This window comes from Nothobranchius furzeri, chromosome 11 (assembly GCF_043380555.1).
Source record: "Nothobranchius furzeri strain GRZ-AD chromosome 11, NfurGRZ-RIMD1, whole genome shotgun sequence".
Lineage (NCBI taxonomy): Eukaryota > Metazoa > Chordata > Actinopteri > Cyprinodontiformes > Nothobranchiidae > Nothobranchius > Nothobranchius furzeri.
In genome coordinates this window covers 33,343,957-33,365,369 of record NC_091751.1, presented here as the reverse complement: position 1 = coordinate 33,365,369, position 21,413 = coordinate 33,343,957, and the positions used below count along the sequence as shown (strand labels likewise).

The window sequence follows — 21,413 nt, the reverse complement described above, 5'->3', positions numbered from 1 at the left end:
GGCTTTGCCTGAAGCAGATGATTTGGCGGGAATTTTCGGGGCAACAGACGCGCTGTCCAGACCCCATCTGGCCGCGCTTCCCCACTGCCATGAGCTGCTGGTCCGCCGCCTTCTCCAAACCTGCTAAGCTCAAAGCGCCAATTTCCACATATGCGCCCATTACCAAGGTTGAGGGCTTCTCCGACCAAGGCTGGCCTTCCGTTCCTCCATTGGAGCCGGACTTGGCCTCGCTGTTTGGCGCCAAGAACCACCTCGCTGGCCCGCGAGCAGTTCCCGCTTATAAGCATGACCAGCTGCTGACGCGGCTCACCAATCGTGCACACCAGTGCGCCTTCCAGACCGGCGCTGCAGGAAATAACATCGCCCTTCTTGCCTTTGGCGTTTCCAACATGGTGGAAGAGCTTGACTCTCCTGACGAGTCAAAAACCGTCATTACTAAAACTGCTGATGCCATTCTCAATCTGTGCGCTGCTGTACTCACCGGTTCTGCTCGCATTGCTGCCTGGCAGACCCTTATCTAGCGGACCTTGTGGCTCAAGGCCCTGCCCTTCATTCCTGAACACCTGCACAGAGAGATGCTGGAAGGCCCCATCACCTCTGACGTTCTGTTTGGTCCCCATCTTAGGAGCGTCATCGAGAGGGCTCAGAAGACAGCTGAACTGTCAGCCACGTTGCGAGACCTGGTCCACCCTCGGTCCGCCTCTCACTCCGGCCGTTCCTCCAGAGGATGGGACGAACGGCGCAGAAACTTCAGGCGCCCAGCTGCACCGCCCGCCCCGCGGAGCCGGCCTCCCACTTCGGCTCCACCTCAGCAGGACCAGAGAGTTGGCGGCCAACGGTTCCGAAAGAGCCAGCAGACACCGTCTTGGCAGTCACAGTTGCAGGAACCTCGCCGAAAGCAACCACGAAAATGACTCGTTGGGGGGAATGTGTGTGCTTCTGACTGTAGTGTTAACTCTGAATGATTTTGGGTTTTAAATAAAACCCAAAAAACGTCACCTAGAGAGCACAATCCTACAGTCCTCTGCAGAATCCTTTGCCGAATCCTCACACATGTTCCCCACACCAAGCACTGCGACACATCTGCATGTTCCCGCAGTCAGTCATATTACACGGCCAGCTGTAAGGGTGCGCTCCATTTGCGCACTGGCCCTAGCTTCCAGCCAGGCCCAACACATCCCGCTCCCCCCACAACGTAGGGTGAGACGGGATGTCATGGCGCTGTTGCAACCACGCGCAATGACACACTGCTCCATCTGCTGGCACTTTGTCATCCCCATGCACGGGCCCGGCTCCCACTCGTCCTTTATCTTTGGACTCCACGCTCCGCGGTGCGGATCAGCCTTTTCCAGCTGTTTCACACTCGCCCTTTCGAGCGCAGCCCTCCATGGGTCGCTCCCAGTTCTCTGGTGCGAGCGACGGCAGTAAGGGCGCAAACCCAGTCCTCAGACGTCGTTCACGTGACCTTGAACACGCGTCCGCTGTCGGAACGCGCGCAGGAATGGCGCCGCCTTTGTCTCATGAGCAAATGGATATTGGACACCATTCATTGCGGTCACACACTCCATTTTCAGTCCGCTCCTCCTCCCTTCAATGGGATCGTGGAGACGACGTTCACATCACAGGAACGATCTCAGGCCCTGGAGCTGGAGCTGTGGGAACTTTTGTCCAAGGACGCCATTTCCCAAGTCCCTCGCGGACAAGAGCTCTCAGGCTTCTACTCCCGCTACTTCGTAGTACCGAAGAAGTCGGGAGGACTAAGACCAATTCTCGACCTTTCCCTGTTCAACTGCTCCATAGCAGTGATGCATTTCCGCATGTTAACAATGAGGCAAGTCCTAGAATACGTACGCTCCGGGGACTGGTTCACGTCAATAGACCTGAAAGACGCATACTTCCACATCCCAGTAATTCCCAAACATCGGAAGTTCCTGCGCTTTTCATTCAAGAGAGTTCAATACCAGTTCAATCGTCTCCCTTTCGGCTACTCACTAGCCCCGCGCACCTTCTCCAAATGTCTGGAGACTGCTCTGCAGCCATTGCGCACGGCGGGAATGAGGGTTTTATTTTACCTGGACGATCTGCTCCTATGCACCCGGTCCCAGGACGAGGCGTCAGAGCAAACCAGGAAGTTAATAGAGTATCTGTCAACCCTGGGGTTTTCCATAAACTGGGAAAAGAGCTCCATCCTTCCATCCCAGCCGATTGTGTTTCTCGGGGCAGAGCTGAACGCCTCTCTGATGAGAGCACGTTTGTCTATGGCGAGAGCGGCAGATCTCACCACGGTGATCTCCCGCGTGCAACCCCGCAAGATCGTGAGAGCCCTGTTAATCATGAAACTTCTGGGCATGATGGCTGCAGCCCACGCTGTGGTGCCGTTAGGTTTACTGCACACAAAACGCCTACAGAGTTGGTTCATCTGCCTCCGGGTACACCCGATACATCAGAAGAGACGTATGTTGAGGGTTCCTCCTTCAGTGGGCGGGAACCTCGCTCACTGGGGCAATCCCTGCATCCTCTCACACGGGGTCCCCATCGGACGTCCTACGTCACACGTATCTGTGTTTACGGATGGGTCACTGTTGGGATGGGGGGGGGGGGGCGTGCTTGTCCTATACGGTGGCAGATCGCTGGCCCTCCCACACGCACGAGCACATAAATGTGTTGGAGCTTATGACAGTGAGGAATGTGATCAGACACTTCGCTGCCTGTCTCGAGGGCCGTCATGTCGAAGTTCACATAGACAACCAGGTGGCAACAGCCTACATAAATCGCCAAGGGGGAGTTCGATCCCTCCCACTATTGCGCATAGCCACAGATTTACTGTGTTGAGCACATGTCCACCTGCTGTCCATCAAAGCCACCTACATTCCGGGGGTCCTGAACATGGCAGCAGACATCCTGTCGAGAGGGGGACCCCGCAACTCCGACTGGCGTCTGCATCCCGCACTGATATCACAGATCTGGATCAAGTTCAGGGAACCTTCTGTGGATCTGTTTGCGGCTCGCGAAAACGCTCGCTGACGCCTGTGGTTTTCCCTGAGTCCCCGGGACCACCCCCCACTCGGAGCGGACGCCTTCTCATACCAGCCCTGGCCTCAGACGCTCCTGTATGCGTTTCCGCCAGTCCCACTGATTCCCCGTCTCCTGGACCGAGTTCGTTCGGAACAGCTCTCGGTAATTCTGGTAGCTCCCAGACGCTTGTCAGTGTCCGGCTCCCTGTGGAGGCTTCCGTGGAGGGCGGACGCCCTTCTCCAAGCGGATGGGATAATCAAACATCCTCCGGAAATAGGCCAACGGCTGTGGGTCTGGCCGCTGAGCGTTCACGCTTAGAAGCTTCTGGGCTGCCGCATGATGTGGTCACCACGATTCAGAGTGCGCGGGCGCCTTCTACCGTCACATCTTATGCTGCTAAATGGGCAGCTTTCCAGAAATGGTGCACAGAACGGAATGTTCAAGCGCTCTCCTGCCAGCTGGCGGATGTCCTATCGTTTCTGCAGATACTGATGGACAGGGGCCTTGCATTCAGCATTATTAAAACATATGCTGCAGCTATCTCATCCTGTCACCAGGGGTTTGGAGATAGATCTGTTTTCAATCATTCCATCACACAACGTTTTATAAAAGGTGTCAGAAGGAACAGACCTGTGTCCCGCCCGCTATTTCCCCAGTGGGACCTAACGGTGGTTCTGTGCGGCTTATCTGAGGCCCCATTTGAACCCATGGACCAGGTCTCACTCAAGTTGCTGTCACTCAAAACTGCCTTGCTGCTGGCACTGGCATCAGTCAAGCGAGTGAGCGACCTAACCGCCCTCTCAGTGGCTCCCGCATGCCTCAGGATCCGGGAAGATGACTGGTCCGCTGTTTTATGCCCCAACCCAGCCTTTGTGCCCAAAAACATTAATACTTCCTTCAAATACAGGTCAATTTCATTGGCTGGACTTTTTCCTCCTCCCCATAATTCGGATGAGGAGGCGGCTTCCCACCTTCTCTGCCCGGTGCTCGCGCGATATGTGTCACGCACTTCAGGGATTCGCCACTCACAAAGCCTGTTTGTGCACTACAGAGATAATTCCCTTGGGCAAGCGCTGTCGACCCAGCATCTTTCACACTGGCTGTGTGACGCCATTTCACTCGCTTACACATCATCAGGGCAGGATCCTCCTGAGACACTCAGGGCTCACTCAGCCAGAGGGATTTCCTCTTCTATGGCACTCCACAGTGGTGTGTCGATGGACGGCATTTGTCAGGCTGCTTCATGGGCTTCACTCTGTTCCTTTACTCGTTATTATTTATGAGATGTGTCTTCAGGATCCATCACTCATTCAGTGCTTGGACCTCAGCAGGCTGAGTGAAAGCATTATGGCACCACATCAGCCCTACCTGAATGAATTTCATCTTCTTGTGGATGATATTTTTAGTGGGGGCCCTACTCTTCTCTCTGGCTGCCTCAGCCTTTTAAGCCCTGGGCTAAGGCTGAGCGACCCTCGCTAAAAGGAGACATGTTGGGTGTGTCCATTGGTTGAGCTAACCAGTGTGGCGTAAACCCATCCAGCTGCGCATTATTCCAATAGCAGCTAGCTTAAGGGCTAAGACTAGATGAAATAGAACGTTGGTTACGTATTGTAACCCCAGATTCTATGAGTCTAGTCGCAGCCCTTAAGCCAATGGCCCCACTGGTTCTGTTAGGACTAAGAGCTATCGGAGGCGAACAGTGGAGTCGCTCCACTTATATACCCACAGGGGTGCCCACCATTGGTGGGCGTACATTTAAGCTCTTCATGATTGGCTGATGCTGAGATCATCCTTCCAATAGCAGCTAGCTTAAGGGCTGCGACTAGACTCACAGAATCTGGGGTTACAATACGTAACCAGCGTCTGTTGCTCTGAGCCAGCATGACGAACAAGGGAACGGCGCCGTTAACTAAGTTCGTGTGTTGCGGGTCTACGTAGGGGGCGGGTGTATTACGTGAACGGACCCATCTGATTGGCTGCATATCAGAAGGGCTACATTTGATTGGTCAAATAATACTTCCTTGTAAAAAAAACAGAGCTGGTTTACAAAAAGCTGATGTATGACAATCGACATAAATATAGTGTATGACACAGATGGGAATGTCGAACCAAACATTTATCGCCGTTTTTGACATGCTTTGCGATGGGCCTATCGCACGTCCTGTTATCCCGATGACAATAATTTTTCGATATATTGTGCAGCCCTAGCTGTAAAATATCAAAATTCAGTTTTAGACATTCATGTAAATCAGATATAGTGGGCTTAGAACAGTATACTATAGTAGGGGCTACATGACTTAATTTTTTTTAAAGTCGACAGTCGGGTAATGAAATCGAGTCGACTTTGACTAGTCGTTGATGGCGTCATACACCTGAAGCGGGTGGGTTTGCTGGAGTTTTTGACAATTAAAATTGCGTCCACATTTTCAAAGTTAAACACATATCTTTTAACAACGGTTGTTTCTGCATCTTTACTGATCCCCTGCTTCAGCCCTCCCACCTCCCCCTGCGCAGTGGCCGCAAACTCACTGACGCGCCTGCAGCCCCTCAGAGTTCCTGCTGTTCTTAACATTAAAATAATTATTTCATTTTCTGTTCCTCACTTCTGATTACCTTCAGTGGTGTCTGTTTGTTGCAACCACCAGGTATAAAAAAGAACTTGTTTTAATTTGACTATTTTTCTATCCTGTCTCTGTTTATTATCTTCTTGCATCTCCTCTCAATCTTAAAGAAAAACTTCTACCTGGCTTCATACATATTCACCTTATGAGTTACCTTTGAACTGCAGTTCTAAAAGATAAGCCGACCGCAAAAACAGCGGAGTGTGCGCTGCTTGCCGGCCACACTGGTGAGATAAAATCACCGGAGGACAAAACAGGTGATGTGCTCCACTCCACAGCAGCGAAACGCATCAGGCACAAATAAAATACAGAAAACATTAAAGGAAATGAGTCGACATGAACGATCGCGTGTTAAATTTGTTTTTGAGGTGGCAACACCTAATTTAATAATGTTACTGTGGCCGTGCTCAGGATGCAAATGTCTGCAGCGCGTCAACGATCAGAGCTTTGCATGCGCAAGCTGGTTAAGGTTAGGATGGGGGTGAGGGGAAGGTTAAATTGAAAGAGGGTAAAGGTCACAATTCGGTCAAATGTCTGTTTTACCGTGGGCGTCAGTTACCGACGCTCTGGCACAGCGTGTCGCCTCCCGACACGCAGGGGCTCATCACCTGCTTTCTTTTCCGAGGACTGCATCTTGTTGGTCATTGTCATGTGACAGCGACTAGTCTACGAAAAGGCATTAAAAGTCACTACAGAGCAGTGAAGTCGACTAGTCGACTAGTTGGTACAACCCCTATAATATACACTGCTCACGAGAATTAAAGGTACGCTGTTTTTTATTGGGCCTGGCATGAAATCAGTTAAACCTGTCTGATAATTTCCTGGTTGATTAAGCAGCTGAGGGCATTGTTAATCACTATCAGCTGTATTGGTGTTCATGGACTTAACGACAGTTGCACTAAAGTGGCAACAATTACAAAACCCTCAAAACAGGACTGGTTTAACATGTAACGGTCATTTCAAGTTTCTCCCTCTTGATCTTTTTCGGCTGGTTTTCCACTCGTGCTAGTTTTGGCTCTCTACTGGCAGTATGAGGCGATTCCTTAACCCTACAGAAGTTGCACAGGTTGTCCAACTTCTCCAGGGTGGCACATCCACACGTGCTGCAGCAAGAAGGTTTAATGTGTCTCCCAGCACAATCTCCAGAACATGGAGAAGATTTCAGGAGACTGATGGTTATTCTCGGAGAGCTGGACAGGGCCGTAGAAGGTCCACAACCCATCAGCAGGACCGATACCTGCTCCTTTGTGCAAAGCGGAACGGGCTGAGCAGTGCTCGTGCCCTACAGAATGACCTCCACAGGGCCACTGGTGTGAATGTTTCTACCCAATCAATCAGGAACAGACTTCATGGAGATGGCCTGAGAGCCTGACGTCCTGTTGTGGGCCCTGTGCTTACTGCCCAGCACCGTAGAGCTCGACTGGCATTTGCTCAAGAACACCAGAATTGGCAAGTCCGCCGCTGGTGCCCTGTACTTTTTACAGACGAGAGCAGGTTCGCCCCGAGCACCTGTGATAAACGTGAAAGAGTCTGGAGAAGACAAGGAGAGCGTTATGCTGCCTGCAACGTCGTTCAACATGACAGGTTTGGTGGTGGGTCAGTGATGGTCTGGGGAGGCATATCCATGGAGGGATGTACAGACCTTTATTGCCTAGGAAATGGTGCTCTGACTGCTATAAGGTATGGAGATGAAATCCTTGAACTCTTTGTCAGACCCTACGCTGATGCAGTAGGTCCTGGCTTTCTCCTAATGCACGACAATGCCCGGCCTCATGTGGCAAGAGTATGCAGGCAGTACCTGGAGGATGAAGGAATTGAAACAATTGAATGGCCTTCACGATCCCCTGACTTAAACCCAATAGAACATCTGTGGGACATTATGTTTCGATCCATTAGGCGGCGCCAGGTTGCTCCTCAGACTGTACAAGAGCTCAGGGATGCCTCACACAGATCTGGGAGGAAATGCCACAAGACACCATCCGTTGTCTCATTTGGAGCATGCCCCGTCGTTGTCAAGCATGCACACAAGCTCGTGGGGGCCACACAAGATACTGAAAAGCAATTTGAGTTGCATAAATGAAGTTTTTGAAATATTGGGCTAGCCTGCCACATCTTCATTTCACTCCGATTTTAGGGTGTCTACACAATTGAGCCCTCTGTAGGCTGATAACTCTTATTTCCATTAAAAGATTTGGCATCCTTTTATTCCTAAGACATTGCCCTTTGGTTATTTGTATAGATATCCAACTTCATTTTGAGATCAGAAGCAACTAATGTGTTTCTTTAAAGTGTTCCTTTAATTTTTGTGAGCAGTGTAGTATCATCTACATACATATGGGAAGAACATGTTGAGCAACAGAGAGGAAGATCGTTTTTAAAAATGGAAAACAATAAAGGTCCTAATGATGAACCCTGCGGAACTCCTCTAGAAATTCCTAATATGTGAGTTGGCACCTTTTAAAAAAACAAATTGAAAGCGATGGTGAAAAAAGGGATTGCAACAAAGTAACAACGACCAGCCCAATTGCATTCAGCTTATCTAAAAGTAAATAATGATCAACCAGATCAAAAGCTTTCGTAAAATCAAAGAAAATTGCTCCAGTAAGTAAGCTCTCATCAAACCCTATTAAAATATCATTAACAAGCTTGGTTAAAGCAGTAGTGGTTGAGAAGTACTTCCTAAACCCGGACTGAAATTTAGAAGGTACAGGTCCTTCTCAAAAAATTAGCATATTGTGATAAAGTTCATCAATTTCTGTAATGTACTGATAAACATTAGACCTTCATATATATTAGATTCATTACACACAACTGAAGTAGTTCAAGCCATTTCTTGTTTCTAATATTTATGATTTTGGCATACAGCTCATGAAAACCCAAAATTCCTATCTCAAAAAATTAGCGTATCATGAAAAGGTTCTCTAAATGAGCTATTAACCTAATCATCTGAATCAACTAATTAACTCTAAACACCTGCAAAAGATTCCTGATGCCTTTAAAAACTCCCAGCCTGGTTCATTACTCAAAACTGCAATCATGGGTAAGACTGCCGACCTGACTGCTGTCCAGAAGGCCATCATTGACACCCTCAAGCAAGAGGGTAAGACAGAAAGAAATTTCTGAATGAATAGGCTGTTCCCAGAGTGCTGTATCAAGGCACCTCAGTGGGACGTCTTTGGGAAGGAAAGAGTGTGGCAGAAAACGCTGCACAATGAGAAGAGGTGACCGATCCTGAGGAAGATTGTGGAGAAGGACAGATTCCAGACCTTGGGGGACCTGCGGAAGCAGTGGACTGAGTCTGGAGTGGAAACATCTAGAGCCACCTTGTACAGGCGTGTGCAGGAAATGGGCTACAGGTGCCGCATTCCCCAGGTCAAGCCACTTTTGAACCAGAAACAGCGGCAGAAGCGCCTGGCCTGGGCTACAGAGAAGCAGCACTGGACAGTTGCTCAGTGGTCCAAAGTACTTTTTTTCGGATGAAAGCAAATTTTGCATTTCATTTGGAACTCAAGGTGCCAGAGTCTGGAGGAAGGCTGGGCAGAGGGAAATGTCAAGTACCCACAGTCAGTGATGGTCTGGGGTGCCATGTCAGCTGCTGGTGTTGGTCCACTGTGTTTTATCAAGGGCAGGGTCAATGCAGCTAGCTATCAGGAGATTTTGGAGCACTTCATGCTTCCATCTGCTGAAAAGCATTATGGAGATGAAGATTTCATTTTTCAGCACAGCCTGGCACCTGCTCACAGTGCCAAAACCACTTACCATGGTATTACTGTGCTCAATTGGCCTGCCAACTCTCCTGACCTGAACCCCATAGAGAATCTGTGGGATATTGTGAAGAGAAAGTTGAGACACCCCAGACCCAACACTCTGGATGAGCTTAAGGCCGCTATAGAAGCACCTTTGGTAGGGCTGCAGCTATCAAATATTTTTGTAATCGAGTACTCTATCGAATCTTTTATTGATTAATCGAGTACTCTAACAAATTACCCTTTTGTGTTTGTAAACCATTATATCAAATAGCATGTTATAAAATATGAAAGACTTCTTAAAATGAGCACGCAATTGCCAGTTATTCTTCAAGTTTTATTCAAAATTAGTTTTCAAAACTTCAGCACTTCATCTTTACTTCACAGTAAACAAATGCCTGTGCAAAAAAAAGTGTACAATCTGAGCCGATTTTCCCCTCGTGCGAGAATCTACTAGCCTGGCAAGCCAGACTAAAACTAGGAGGAAGAAAACTGTTGAAGTAGTGCTGCGAGTGGCTGCGGCCCAAACGGCACCACAACTGCCCAGGCACATGCGTCAACAGCTATTTCCCTATTAACACACGTCCGTTTTAATTTCAGCACTTTTTTTTCTCACACAATAACAAGGATTGTCGAGAAAGCATGTTTGCCGTGGTTATGTCAAATTATACTGATCACAAAACATTTATTTACTTTCTTTCGTTTTCCTCCGCCACTCATAAATACCTGTGTCCTGCAGCAATCCCAAGGGACAACAGACATCAATTACAACACAATAAAAAAATCCAACGTGTTGTGTAAAAACTGCTATTTTTAGCACATTTTTAGGTCTGACGTCTTGCTACCAGATGCACCGTGTGAGCTGAAACTGAGTACTACAAATGAAAAAGTCGCACAGTGTCCGCAGAATATATAGAAATACAGGCTAAAATGCATTATCTTGTAGAGGCTCCGAGTTCGCTTGCAGAAGTGACATTTACATTGTGGATGTCAGGTGCTGCAGCATCGAGGATGTGGTGTTGTGGTAGTGTTGGGTAATTTCTATATTACTCCCATATTACCTCTAAGAAATTCTAAGCACACCCAGAGGGATTAGATTCATAATTTGGTAATTTGTAAACAACCCTTAAACATACAACATCAAAATACTCTGCAAAGGGAAAATACTTTGCAGAGGGTGAGAGAATCAAACACACCAGACACAACGGCAGTTTGCTCACACAATTAGGCAAAGCCTTAGAGCTCCTTTTATTTAGGAAGACACACCCAGAAGTTTACACAATTCTTCAGAATCAGCTGACCGGGGTAACCTAATCAACAGATTATTGGGCCAAACCCACACACACAATTCTTCAAAACCAGCTGACCGGGGTAACCTAATCAACAGTTTATTGGACCTTCATCTTGTCTCAGGAAGTTACAGATGTGATCAAAGAGGTCTTTCTTCACCACTCTAAAATGTGATCAAAGTGATGACCCTCCGTTTAAACAAACACCTACACTGTTACATCAATAACCCTGTGACGTCAAAATCAGTTATATCCATCAGGTAGGCTAAATCCATTTTACAGTATTTACACTGGACTACGTTTTCCGCCTTACGAAGTGAAAAATGGTCCCACACCTTTGAAATTTTATGTTTTTTTCGCACTCCACCAGGGTCCACGTTGTCCACCATGGCTTAAGAGAAAGTGAAGTTACATTCACTACTCGCATGTGCATTTTGTGCATTGTGTATGTGCGTCACTTATTTCGGTCCGGGTGAAACATGATCCCGGACGATTGCAAAGCCGTGCATTAATTAAACATGAATCAAATGAAGCCTCGAGGCAGAGAATTTGACTCGAGGATTTTTTGTACTCGAATTATTTGAGGTACTCGAATCGTTTCAGCCCTAATCCTGGGCCTCCATAACACCTCAGCAGTGTCACAGGCTGATTGCCTCCATGCCACGCCACATTGAAGCAGTCATTTCTGCAAAAGGATTCCCGACCAAGTATTGAGTGCATAACTGAACATAATTATTTGAAGGTTGACTTTTTTTGTATTAAAAACACTTTTCTTTTATTGGTCATATGAAATATGCTAATATTTTGAGATAGGAATTTTGGGTTTTCATGAGCTGTATGCCAAAATCATCAATATTAGAAACAATTAAAGGCTTGAACTACTTCAGTTGTGTGCAATGAGTCTAATATATATGAATGTCTAATGTTTATCAGTACATTACAGACAATAATTAACTTTATCACAATATGCTAATTTTTTGAGAAGGACCTGTATGTTGTTGTCCTAGAGATGGCTATAAAGTTGACTGAATAATATCTTTTCAAAAACTTCAACGACTGTATTTATTAAAGCTATGGGCCTAGAATTATTTGGCTCACAAGCATCACCTCCCTTAAATAATGGAAATATTTTTGTAACTTTTCACAGAGCAGGGACTGAGCAAATGTTAAATGAGATTAATAAGCATGGCTAATGGAAGGGTAAGTTCATATGCTGCCATCTTAATTCATTTACAGTCGATCCCATCAGGACCTGGAGCACCAGATGAGGGTAGTGCATGAATTGCGTGCAAAAAATCGTTGACTGAAATTTGTGAAAAAGAGAAACTGCTAGAAATAGTTAATGGTGTAATACTTGATCTAGTACACTGGACTTAAATTCTGGAGTTTTCGCTAAATTAACACTAAAACCTTCAGCAATCTCTGCCGGTACGTTAATGAGCTCTCCATTGAATCTCACATTTTTAGGTTTCCTATCAGACTTGCCTCTAAGCTTATTAAAGCTGTTCCAAAATTGCTTAGGATTATTAAAATCATTCTTTAGACTGTTTCTGTAATACTATGACTTGGCATTTCTAGTTTTAGTCGTGCACATATTCCTTAGTTTTTTGTAAAAACTCCAATCATCTGCGTTATTGGTACTTCTAGTTAGTTTTGCATCCGCCGTGAGTGGTTATGGTCATCTTTGGGATGCAGCCACTCGCAGCGCTGCTTGCAAGAGTGTGATACCCTCATGAGCAAAATATCAAACATGCCAGAAATCCGTGGGAGCTCATGATTGCTGATTGGTAGCTGGTCACATGGTGTTAATCACCTCTTGTTACCACCTGTATATTCAGCAATGCTCAGCGCAAAACTCACCCCGATCTTGTAGATTCTCGCTTGAGTGGAAAATCGTCTCAAAAAAGTCAAAAACTTGCAGTGTACGCCTGGCCTAACTCAGGCCTGAGACATCTCAGGTGTAAAACAGAAGGCTACCGTACATCTTTCATTCCCTCTGCTGTAAGAGTGTATGACTCCTCAGTTTAAGCTGTACTGGCATTATCCCCGTACACAAAAACACCAATGCAATATTCATAATGTGTTCAATACGTGTGCAATACCAGATTAACATTGTATGTCTGTGTCCTTTACATCAGTGTTTCCCAACCCTGATCCTTAAGGCACACTGTCCTTCATGTTTTGCTTGTTGGCCTTTTAAACACCAGCGTTTCCCTGCCACCACACACCTGATTTAAATAAATGAGTGATTAACAAGGATCTGCAACATTTAATGTTCTCCTGAGGAGGCAATGCAAATCAGGTGTGCTGAAGCAGACATGGAAAACATGCAGGTCAGTGTGACCTGAGGACCAGAGTTGTGGAAACACTGCCTTACAGTATGCAGCATTGTTTTAGAACCCAAGTTTCATTTTTATTCGTGGTTTTTAATGGTCAAAGGTTACAATTATAGCTTACTGCCTATGTGTATATACATGTACCTTTGTTATTTTTCTTTGAATTATTCCGTAAGTGTTGGTGCTGCTGTAACAAGTGAATTTCCCCACTGTGGGATCAATAAAGTCTATTCTATTATATTCAGGTGTATGTCTACCCTTTGCAGATAAGGAGCTGGCTCCAGATGGGGAGATGTCCATTCCCGGGCTGGACTGGGGGATGGACGAGGTGATGGGCAAAGATGCTAAGAAAGTTCCTCAAAAGAAGGTCCCGTACGCCAAACCCATCCCAGCTCAATTCCAGCAGGTAAGCACCCACAGCTGGCCATATTATGCTGAGGTCATGTGACTTCAGAGTCAGAGTTGGTGACCAGCCCAAGTCAGGACACCCTGTTTACATTGGGTTGGAGGAGGAAAAGGAAAGAAAGTGTACATAGTGTATTTGGAACCAATATGAGCTTTCAGAAAGCCCCCCATGTGGGCAAATCAATGTTTCTAATCATCAGGGGCCTCATTTATAAATCCTGCTTATGGACAAAATGGGGTTTGAAATTTGCTTAAGTAACTAACTACAAAAACTTTGTGATTTGAAGAAGATAAATGTGATGGGCAAATGTGCGCAGGTTTACACAAAACTCTGGTGTAAGCACAATCTGGAGTCGGGAAGACAGAATGGAAAATGGCCAGTCATTCACACACACACATTCTGGTGGTGATGAGCTATATCACTGCCGCAGCTGCTCTAGGGCTCAATGTCAGAACTGAGCCTCCTGTACACAATGGTGATCAGCTGTGTGTTAATCAGTGGGATCACTAGTAGACATAAATACTGCAGTGACACTTGTGCATAAAGCTCCACCATGGATGGTCTGGCTTTCCTTGAAGATCACACTAATGGGAGGATTCAGATGGGGAATTTTAGTGCTGCACCATGGCTGGAAAGATTTCTAGGGGAACACTGTTTCATTGTAACACAGGTTAAAACAGGGTTGAATTGATATATAAGAAAATTCATGCCATTTAATTCAGTTTGTTTATTTATAAAGCGCCAAATCAGGACTAGAGTTGTCTCAAGGATGTTCACACAGTAAACATTCCAATACAGGCCAAGTCATTAAGCCAATCAGTAAAAAATTTCCTATATAAGGAACCCAGCAGGTTGCATCGAGTTACAGACTAGTGTCAGTCTTTACAGCAATAGGGAACCTAAGTCACACCCATCTACTTCCGGCTCACGGGTACCCGGAAGAACAAAAAAATGAAAGCAAGTCAACGGGACTAAAAACGCTATTTTCTAACCCGCTTTGCCTTATGCCCTGGATCACACACATGTTGTACTGCAATTTAAATGAAAAGTAATGATGGGTGTTTCGACCACGCCAGTCACGTACTTTGAGATTTATTAGCTTGTAAAAGTTCGTAATTAGCATGACTACACACCAGAAATCGGCACGTCACATACGTGATGTCACCACATAAGCTCCCCCCCCCCCCCCCCCCCCCCAGCGTAGATGCTGCTTACCACATGACCAGATTTATGGTGGTACTGTTCTCCTGTGGGAAGTTTGCTGAACTTATAGCCCTTTTCCCTCAGTTTTATCCGTGTCTGGTGCGATGGAGCGCGTTTGTAGTCCTGGACTTATTTTCACACAAAACCTAAAATAGAGTTTCCCCCTGTTAGAAAATATGCTCGTTCTTGGTATCAAAATGTGTCTTTAAAATTCACGGACATCATGTGTGAAATCCATGGAACAAAACAAGCGAAAATAGAAGAGAGTTTATAGCCCCTTTGACTTGCATTCACGTTTTCATTCTTCTGGGGACCCATGGTCCGGAAGTAGATGGGCGTGACTTAGGCTCCCTGTCCTCATTCTAAGCAAGCATGCAGCGACAGTGGAGAGGAAAACTCCCTTTTAGCAGGAAGAAACCTCCAGAGGATCCTGGCTCAGCATAAGCAGCCATCCACCACAACTCACTTTGGATGGAGAAGACAGAGCAGACGCAGATACAGATACACACACACACACACACACACACACACACACACACACACACACACACACACACACACACACACACACACACACACACACACACACACACACACACACATCATATACCAAGTAGTGTGTCAATAGCTACATTGTGATACATTTGTGAATATCAATAGGTAAACTAGTAGTAGCACATTCATTGTCAAGGAGAGTAAAATGTTATTATCAGGAGAGGGAGAATGTTTAAATGGTTAACAACAGTGTTCAAGCCGATGGCCCGCTCCATGAGGCCACCACAGCTCAGCAGAGCATCATTGTAGCATCTTCTGGGGAGAAAAACACTTAGAGAACAAATAAAGTTAACAGCTGAAATAGCAGGAAATAATGCAGTTAAAGAGCAGATTGTAGAAGAAAGTAGTAGAGCAGGGGTTTTCCTGGCTCAATTTAAGGCAGAGGTGGTACCATCCTGACCATGCACCAGCACATGCATACTCTGTGCATTCAACTGTCTCACTTTTTTAAAGACAAAATATTATAAAAGGCTCAATAATATGCATTAGATTGGTGTTTAGTTCCCCTTTTTCCCATCTGATATTTATAGTTAAAAATATTTTTAAATATTTGACCTACATTTCAGTAACATTTTAGGTTTTTATTAATAACACTCATCCTAGTCAAAATAAGATGAGTGGGTTTTGGGGTTAGGGCTTAATTATTAAGACTTTATATGAGAGAAGGAGGATCTTAAATTATATTCTGAATTGAACAGGCAGCGCACGTAGGGAAGCCAAGACAGGAGAGAGATGATCTCTCTTTTAAATTCTCATCAAAACTCTAGCTGCAGCATTTTGGGCAAGCTGAAGACTTAACTACATTCTGTGGACTTCTTTGGTACGTTCTTGCTGTGTTTGACTTCTAATTCCATTTTTGGTTATTTTTTGAAACACAGAAAAGGTTTCTCTTTACCTTGCTGACAGTTTCGTTTGCGGCTGCAAACATCCTCAGAGCTGACGCTGATGGTGGTGTCACTTCCTATTCCATTGAACAGATAATTATTCTACCGGCAGACAAAGGAAGAACCACAGTAGTAATGGACAAAGAAAAATTTAAACAACAGATGAAACAGATGCTAGAGGACAAAAATACATACAAAATACTTAAAAAAGACCCAACAGAAAACATTAAGAAAAACATGAAAAAATTACTGAAGCCACTACAAGAAAAAGGCAAAATAACCGAAAAAAAAGTACAAACACTGGATCCCTACAGCAAACATAATACCAAGAATCTACGGAACTCCAAAAATACACAAACGAAACACCCCACTTAGACCAATAGTAGACAACATAGGTACACCAACATACAACATTGCAAAAGAAATCAGCAAAATCATCAGTCCGTTATTAGGTAACACAGATCAACACTGCAAAAATAGCATAGAACTGGTAAAAATACTAAAAAATATTACAATAGAGGACAACGACATACTCATCTCACATGACGTCACATCCCTGTTCACAAAAACACCAACCCAAAAAACCATAGACGTAGTTGTTAACAGAATCAGACAAGACAAAACTTCACACAAAAGAACAAACCTCACAGCAGATGACATAGCACAACTGATAGGACTGGTAGCTAACTCCACTTACTTCACATACGATGACACAATATACAAACAACTGGAAGGCTTCGCCATGGGTAACCCGTTATCAGCAACCCTGTGCGAGTTTTTCATGGAAGACCTAGAACAAAAAGCCATAGCCACTGCCCCCCCAAACTGCAAAAAAAAACTATGGAAACGCTACGTAGATGACAGACTGGAAATCATACCAAAAGGACAAACAGAAACACTAACACAGCACTTGAATAACATTGAGGACACAGGCAACATAGAGTTCACATATGAGTCAGAGACAGAACGCAGTACAGGTGATCCCTCGTTTATTGCGGTAGATGCGTTTCAGACCTGGCTGCGATAGATGAAAATCAGCGAAGTAGGGACACCATATTTACAGTATTTATTTAACAGGTATGTATTCAGTATTCAGACTTTTAAAACCCTCCCTTTACAAAGAAAAAAAAATTTACTTGGTTTGTTTATAGTTTTATTACAAAAAGTGCATTTTATGATGAAATTGATGAAAAAAAAAACAGGAATTTCTTGATATTTCACATAGAAAAACACCGCAAATCTGTGAAAAATAACGTGAATCGGTGAATTTCCCTTGAATACGGCTCCAAAGAAAAAATCCGCGAAGTCGTGAATCTGCGATAAACGGACCGAGAAGTAGCGAGGGATCACTGTATAGCATTTATGGACATGAAAATAACCTGGCAGACCGACGGGACCCTAAACATAAACACATATAGAAAACCAACACGCACACAGACCAATAGTTATTATGGACATCAGAACACCCTACCATACACAAAATGTCAGTAATCAGAACATTATATCACCGAGCAAACATGATAACAGAAGAAAGAGACCGTAAACAAGAGGACAAACACATACAACATGCTTTAAAGACCTGCGGACACCCAACATGGGCGATAAACAAAGGAAAACAGCAAACAACAAGAAAGAAAAGAACAACCACAGCAAAGAACCAGAAACCCAGAAAGACAAGAACCGACACCAGTGATAACCCTACCATACATCAGAGGCATAACAGAAAAAATAAGAGCAACAATGAAAAAACACAACATAAAAACACCAACAAAATCATACACAACAGTTAGAAAAAGACTAGTACACCCAAAAGACAAGTTACCAGCTGGACATAAATGTGGAGTCATTTATGAAATCCCATGCAACCTCTGCAATAAAACATACATAGGAGAAACCGGACGCCAACTCAACACACAAACAATAGAACATTGAAAGGAGTGCGAGAAAGAAACAAGTCGAAGATGCACAAGAGCAGCAAAACAAGAAGCAGAAAGTACAATAAAGAAGTCAGCTGTAACAGATCACTGTACAAGAGAAAACCATGTAATGGACTGGGACAACACAAGGATCATAAACACCGAACAACAGAAATACAAAAGATGGATAAAGGAAGCTATAGAGATTAGGAGACGTGGATGTGGGACTATGAACAGAGACGATGGGGTTTACACATTGGATCGCGCATGGGACTGCATCGTCGGAGAGGGGAGAGCGGGCAGCAGAGGGCAACAACGTCCTCTGCTGCCCGCAGATAAACGGAGTAGAAAGTGACGCCACCGTTGGCATCAGCTCTGAGGCTGTTTGCAGCCGCAAACTAAACTGTCAGCAAGGTAAAGAGAAACCTTTTCTCTGTGTTTCAAAAAAGAACCAAAAATGTAATTCTGTGGACTTCCTGAGAGTAATGGATTACAGTAATCCAGTCTTGATGTAAAAAATGCATGAACTACTTTTTCAGCATCACTTCTGGAAAGGATGCTTCTAATCTTAGCAATATTCCGAAGGTGGAAGAAGGAAATCCTACAAACCTGTTTAACGTGGGATTTGGATGACATGTCCTGGTCAAAGATAACACTAAAGTTCCTTACTTTGTTTTCATAGACTAATTTAATGCCATTCTGGTCAGGTGATTGACTAAGCAGTTTCCTTTTCTGAAATTCTGGTCCAAAGATGAAAACTTAAGTCTTGTCTTGATTTACAAGCAGAAAGTTTAGAGTCATCAAATTTTTTTTGTCTTCAAGACAAGCCTGTAATCGAACTAACCGATTAGGTTCATCAGGGTTAATGGATAAATATAACTGAGTATTGTCAGCATAACAGTGGAAGTTTATCCCATGCTGTCTTATGATTTTACCAATTGGAAGTAGGGTTGTCACGGTAACTGGTGTAGCGGTAAACCCCGGTAAAAAAGTTGACAATAATAATAACCGTCTTGTTTAAAAAAAAAACGATTATCTCGGTGGGTTACCGTGGCTGCGGTGTAGGCGCGGTGACTCTTACCAGCCACCGTACCATCTGCTGAAGTTGCCGGCGGCACATGTGCGCTTTGTTGTATACAACCAAAATTTTCTTGAAGCTAAAGCTGAAATAATGGCCAAAGGAGGAGACGGCAGTGCTCAGGACATTTATTATCCCTCAAAGAAGACAAAGTGGGAAGTACGGGCATATTTTGGATATTTGAAGAATGCCGAGGGACAGTTGATAGAAGACGGCTATCCTGTTTGCAGCACATGCAGAAAAAGTGCCTGTGAAAGGCAGCAACGCTTCAAATCTCATGACACATCTGCGTGACCATCACCCACAACTCTACAGTCAACGCAAGGCAAGCTAACGTTAGCGTTTTAGCTAAAATGCGTGATCCGAGGATTTAGGTTGAGGGAGAATGCAACGAGTCGCTATATAAAGCAGCCACAGCGCCGCTACCTGCATATAAACCATGTCGCGGACACCCCCATATTGACATGACGCTATGCATTATGGGGCTCCCAGGGGCAGATAAGAGTTGGTCTCTCTCCGAGAATAATTATAAATTTATGACATTTTCCCAAATCTGCAAAGCTCACTGGAACACAAACCGAGGACAATATTTTCCTGATATAAGGTTTATTACTCAAGTAAGAGTAAAAAAGTATCTGATTAGAATGCTACTTGAGTACTGAGTATCATCTGATCTAATATTTTTAAATGACATCAAACAGACAAAAAATAAGAAGTTTTGGGCAAATAATGGTATTTTAAAGACTAAAGGGGAAAAATGTAAACAAATAAACAACATAATTACAAAATAACACATTTTAGGCTAAATTTAGACACAAACTGAGGAAAATATTTCCTGACATGCAGGGTTTATTTAATTGTGTGAAAATGTAGCACGTTTAAAAAAAATACCGCGATAATACAAAAAACCGTGGTAATTTTGGTCACAATAACCGTGAGGTTAAATTTTCCCACCATGACAACCCTAATTGGAAGCATATATATAGTAAAAAGAATTTGTCCAAGCACTGAACCCTGTGGTACTCCACAAGTATACCTGGAGGATGAAGGTTTGTCATGTACATTAACGAAATGAAATCTGTCAGACAGGTAAGATTAAACCCAGCTTACATTGAACCCTAGGCACACCACATGTAATTTCACAAGCCTTAGAACAACAGGTATCTAAACTTACCAATTAAAGTCCTGTCTGTGAGATAAGACATAAATAATTCATAGACAGGCCAATGAGTTTTAAATGTTCCAGATCATGCTATTTTAAATGATGATGATGATAAATGACCCGCACTTGTATAGTGCCTTTCAGAGTCAGAGGACTCCAAAGCGCTTTTCACTACAGTGTATCATTCATCCATTCACACATCCATTCACACACTGGTGGTGGTACGCTACAATGTAGCCACAGCTGCCCTGGGGCGCACTGACAGAGGCAAGGCTGCACAGGTTCCACCAGTCTGACCACCCTCTTGCCCAAGGACACAACAACAGAATACTCTGTCCGGAGCCGAGATCGAACCTGCAACCTTCCTGGTCAACCCGCTAAACCTGTTGAGCTACTGCTGCCCCTTTAAACCTTTGAGAGCAAAGGTGGGCACAGTATATGATAAAATATAGCCGTTGGCTCTATTGAGATGTAATTTATCTTAAATAAGAGTTATTTCCGTCAGCCTATATTTATACCTGGAAATGAATCGCTTTGCTTCAGTGGAACTCTGCCCACACCCGCTCCGACAAAACATGCCTTAAACAGCGTCCTAGGCAGGTCTGTTTCTGTGTTGGCTGTGTAGTTCAGTGGTTAAGGCATCCAGCCCAGCGCGCTTACCACTGTACTATCAAGTCTACTACATGACACCAGTTGCCTAAGCCAAATATCATGTGCTGGCCAATGGAGACAGGTTTCAGTTAGTCCAGGAGACTAGCTTCTTGGAGAGGAGCAGGACCTGATGACGAGACTAGTTTCCATTGATGCTTTACAAGATTTTCAAAGTAAAACTCCAAATTTGCAGCTGAAACATGAAAATGCATGGATGCATCCAAAAACGTTTATTTACCGGTATTTTTTCCCATGAGGAAATATAACAAAATCACATGGTAAAAAGCTCCAAAAAGTAGATTTTTTATGATGTGAGCTCTTTAATCGGGTTAAAAGAATGTTGTGGTTTACTGTATCAAAGCCAGCGCTTAGATCCAGTAGAACCAGGACTATCACCATCTGTGCATCATAATATAGTCTCAAATCATTTAAATCTCTTATAAAAGCTGTTGTTTTCTCTAAAACCAGACTGAAATTTCTCAAGGATATTATGTGCATTAATAAAATAATTGAGTTGGATAAAAACAAGCTTTTCTAAAATTGTAATTAAA

At 44.4% G+C, this 21,413-nt stretch overlaps 1 protein-coding gene across 3 annotated transcripts in view; it reads left to right on the top strand.

The window, feature by feature from the left end:
- Positions 1-21,413, top strand: part of wdr33 (WD repeat domain 33) — an 83,671-nt gene that overhangs the window by 54,459 nt on the left and 7,799 nt on the right. For all 3 annotated transcript variants that reach the window (XM_015974639.3, XM_015974638.3, XM_015974637.3), the window contains exon 14: positions 13,274-13,413. In XM_015974639.3, coding sequence (XP_015830125.3) covers positions 13,274-13,413 — 140 coding nt within the window. The remainder of the gene's footprint in view (positions 1-13,273; positions 13,414-21,413) is intronic.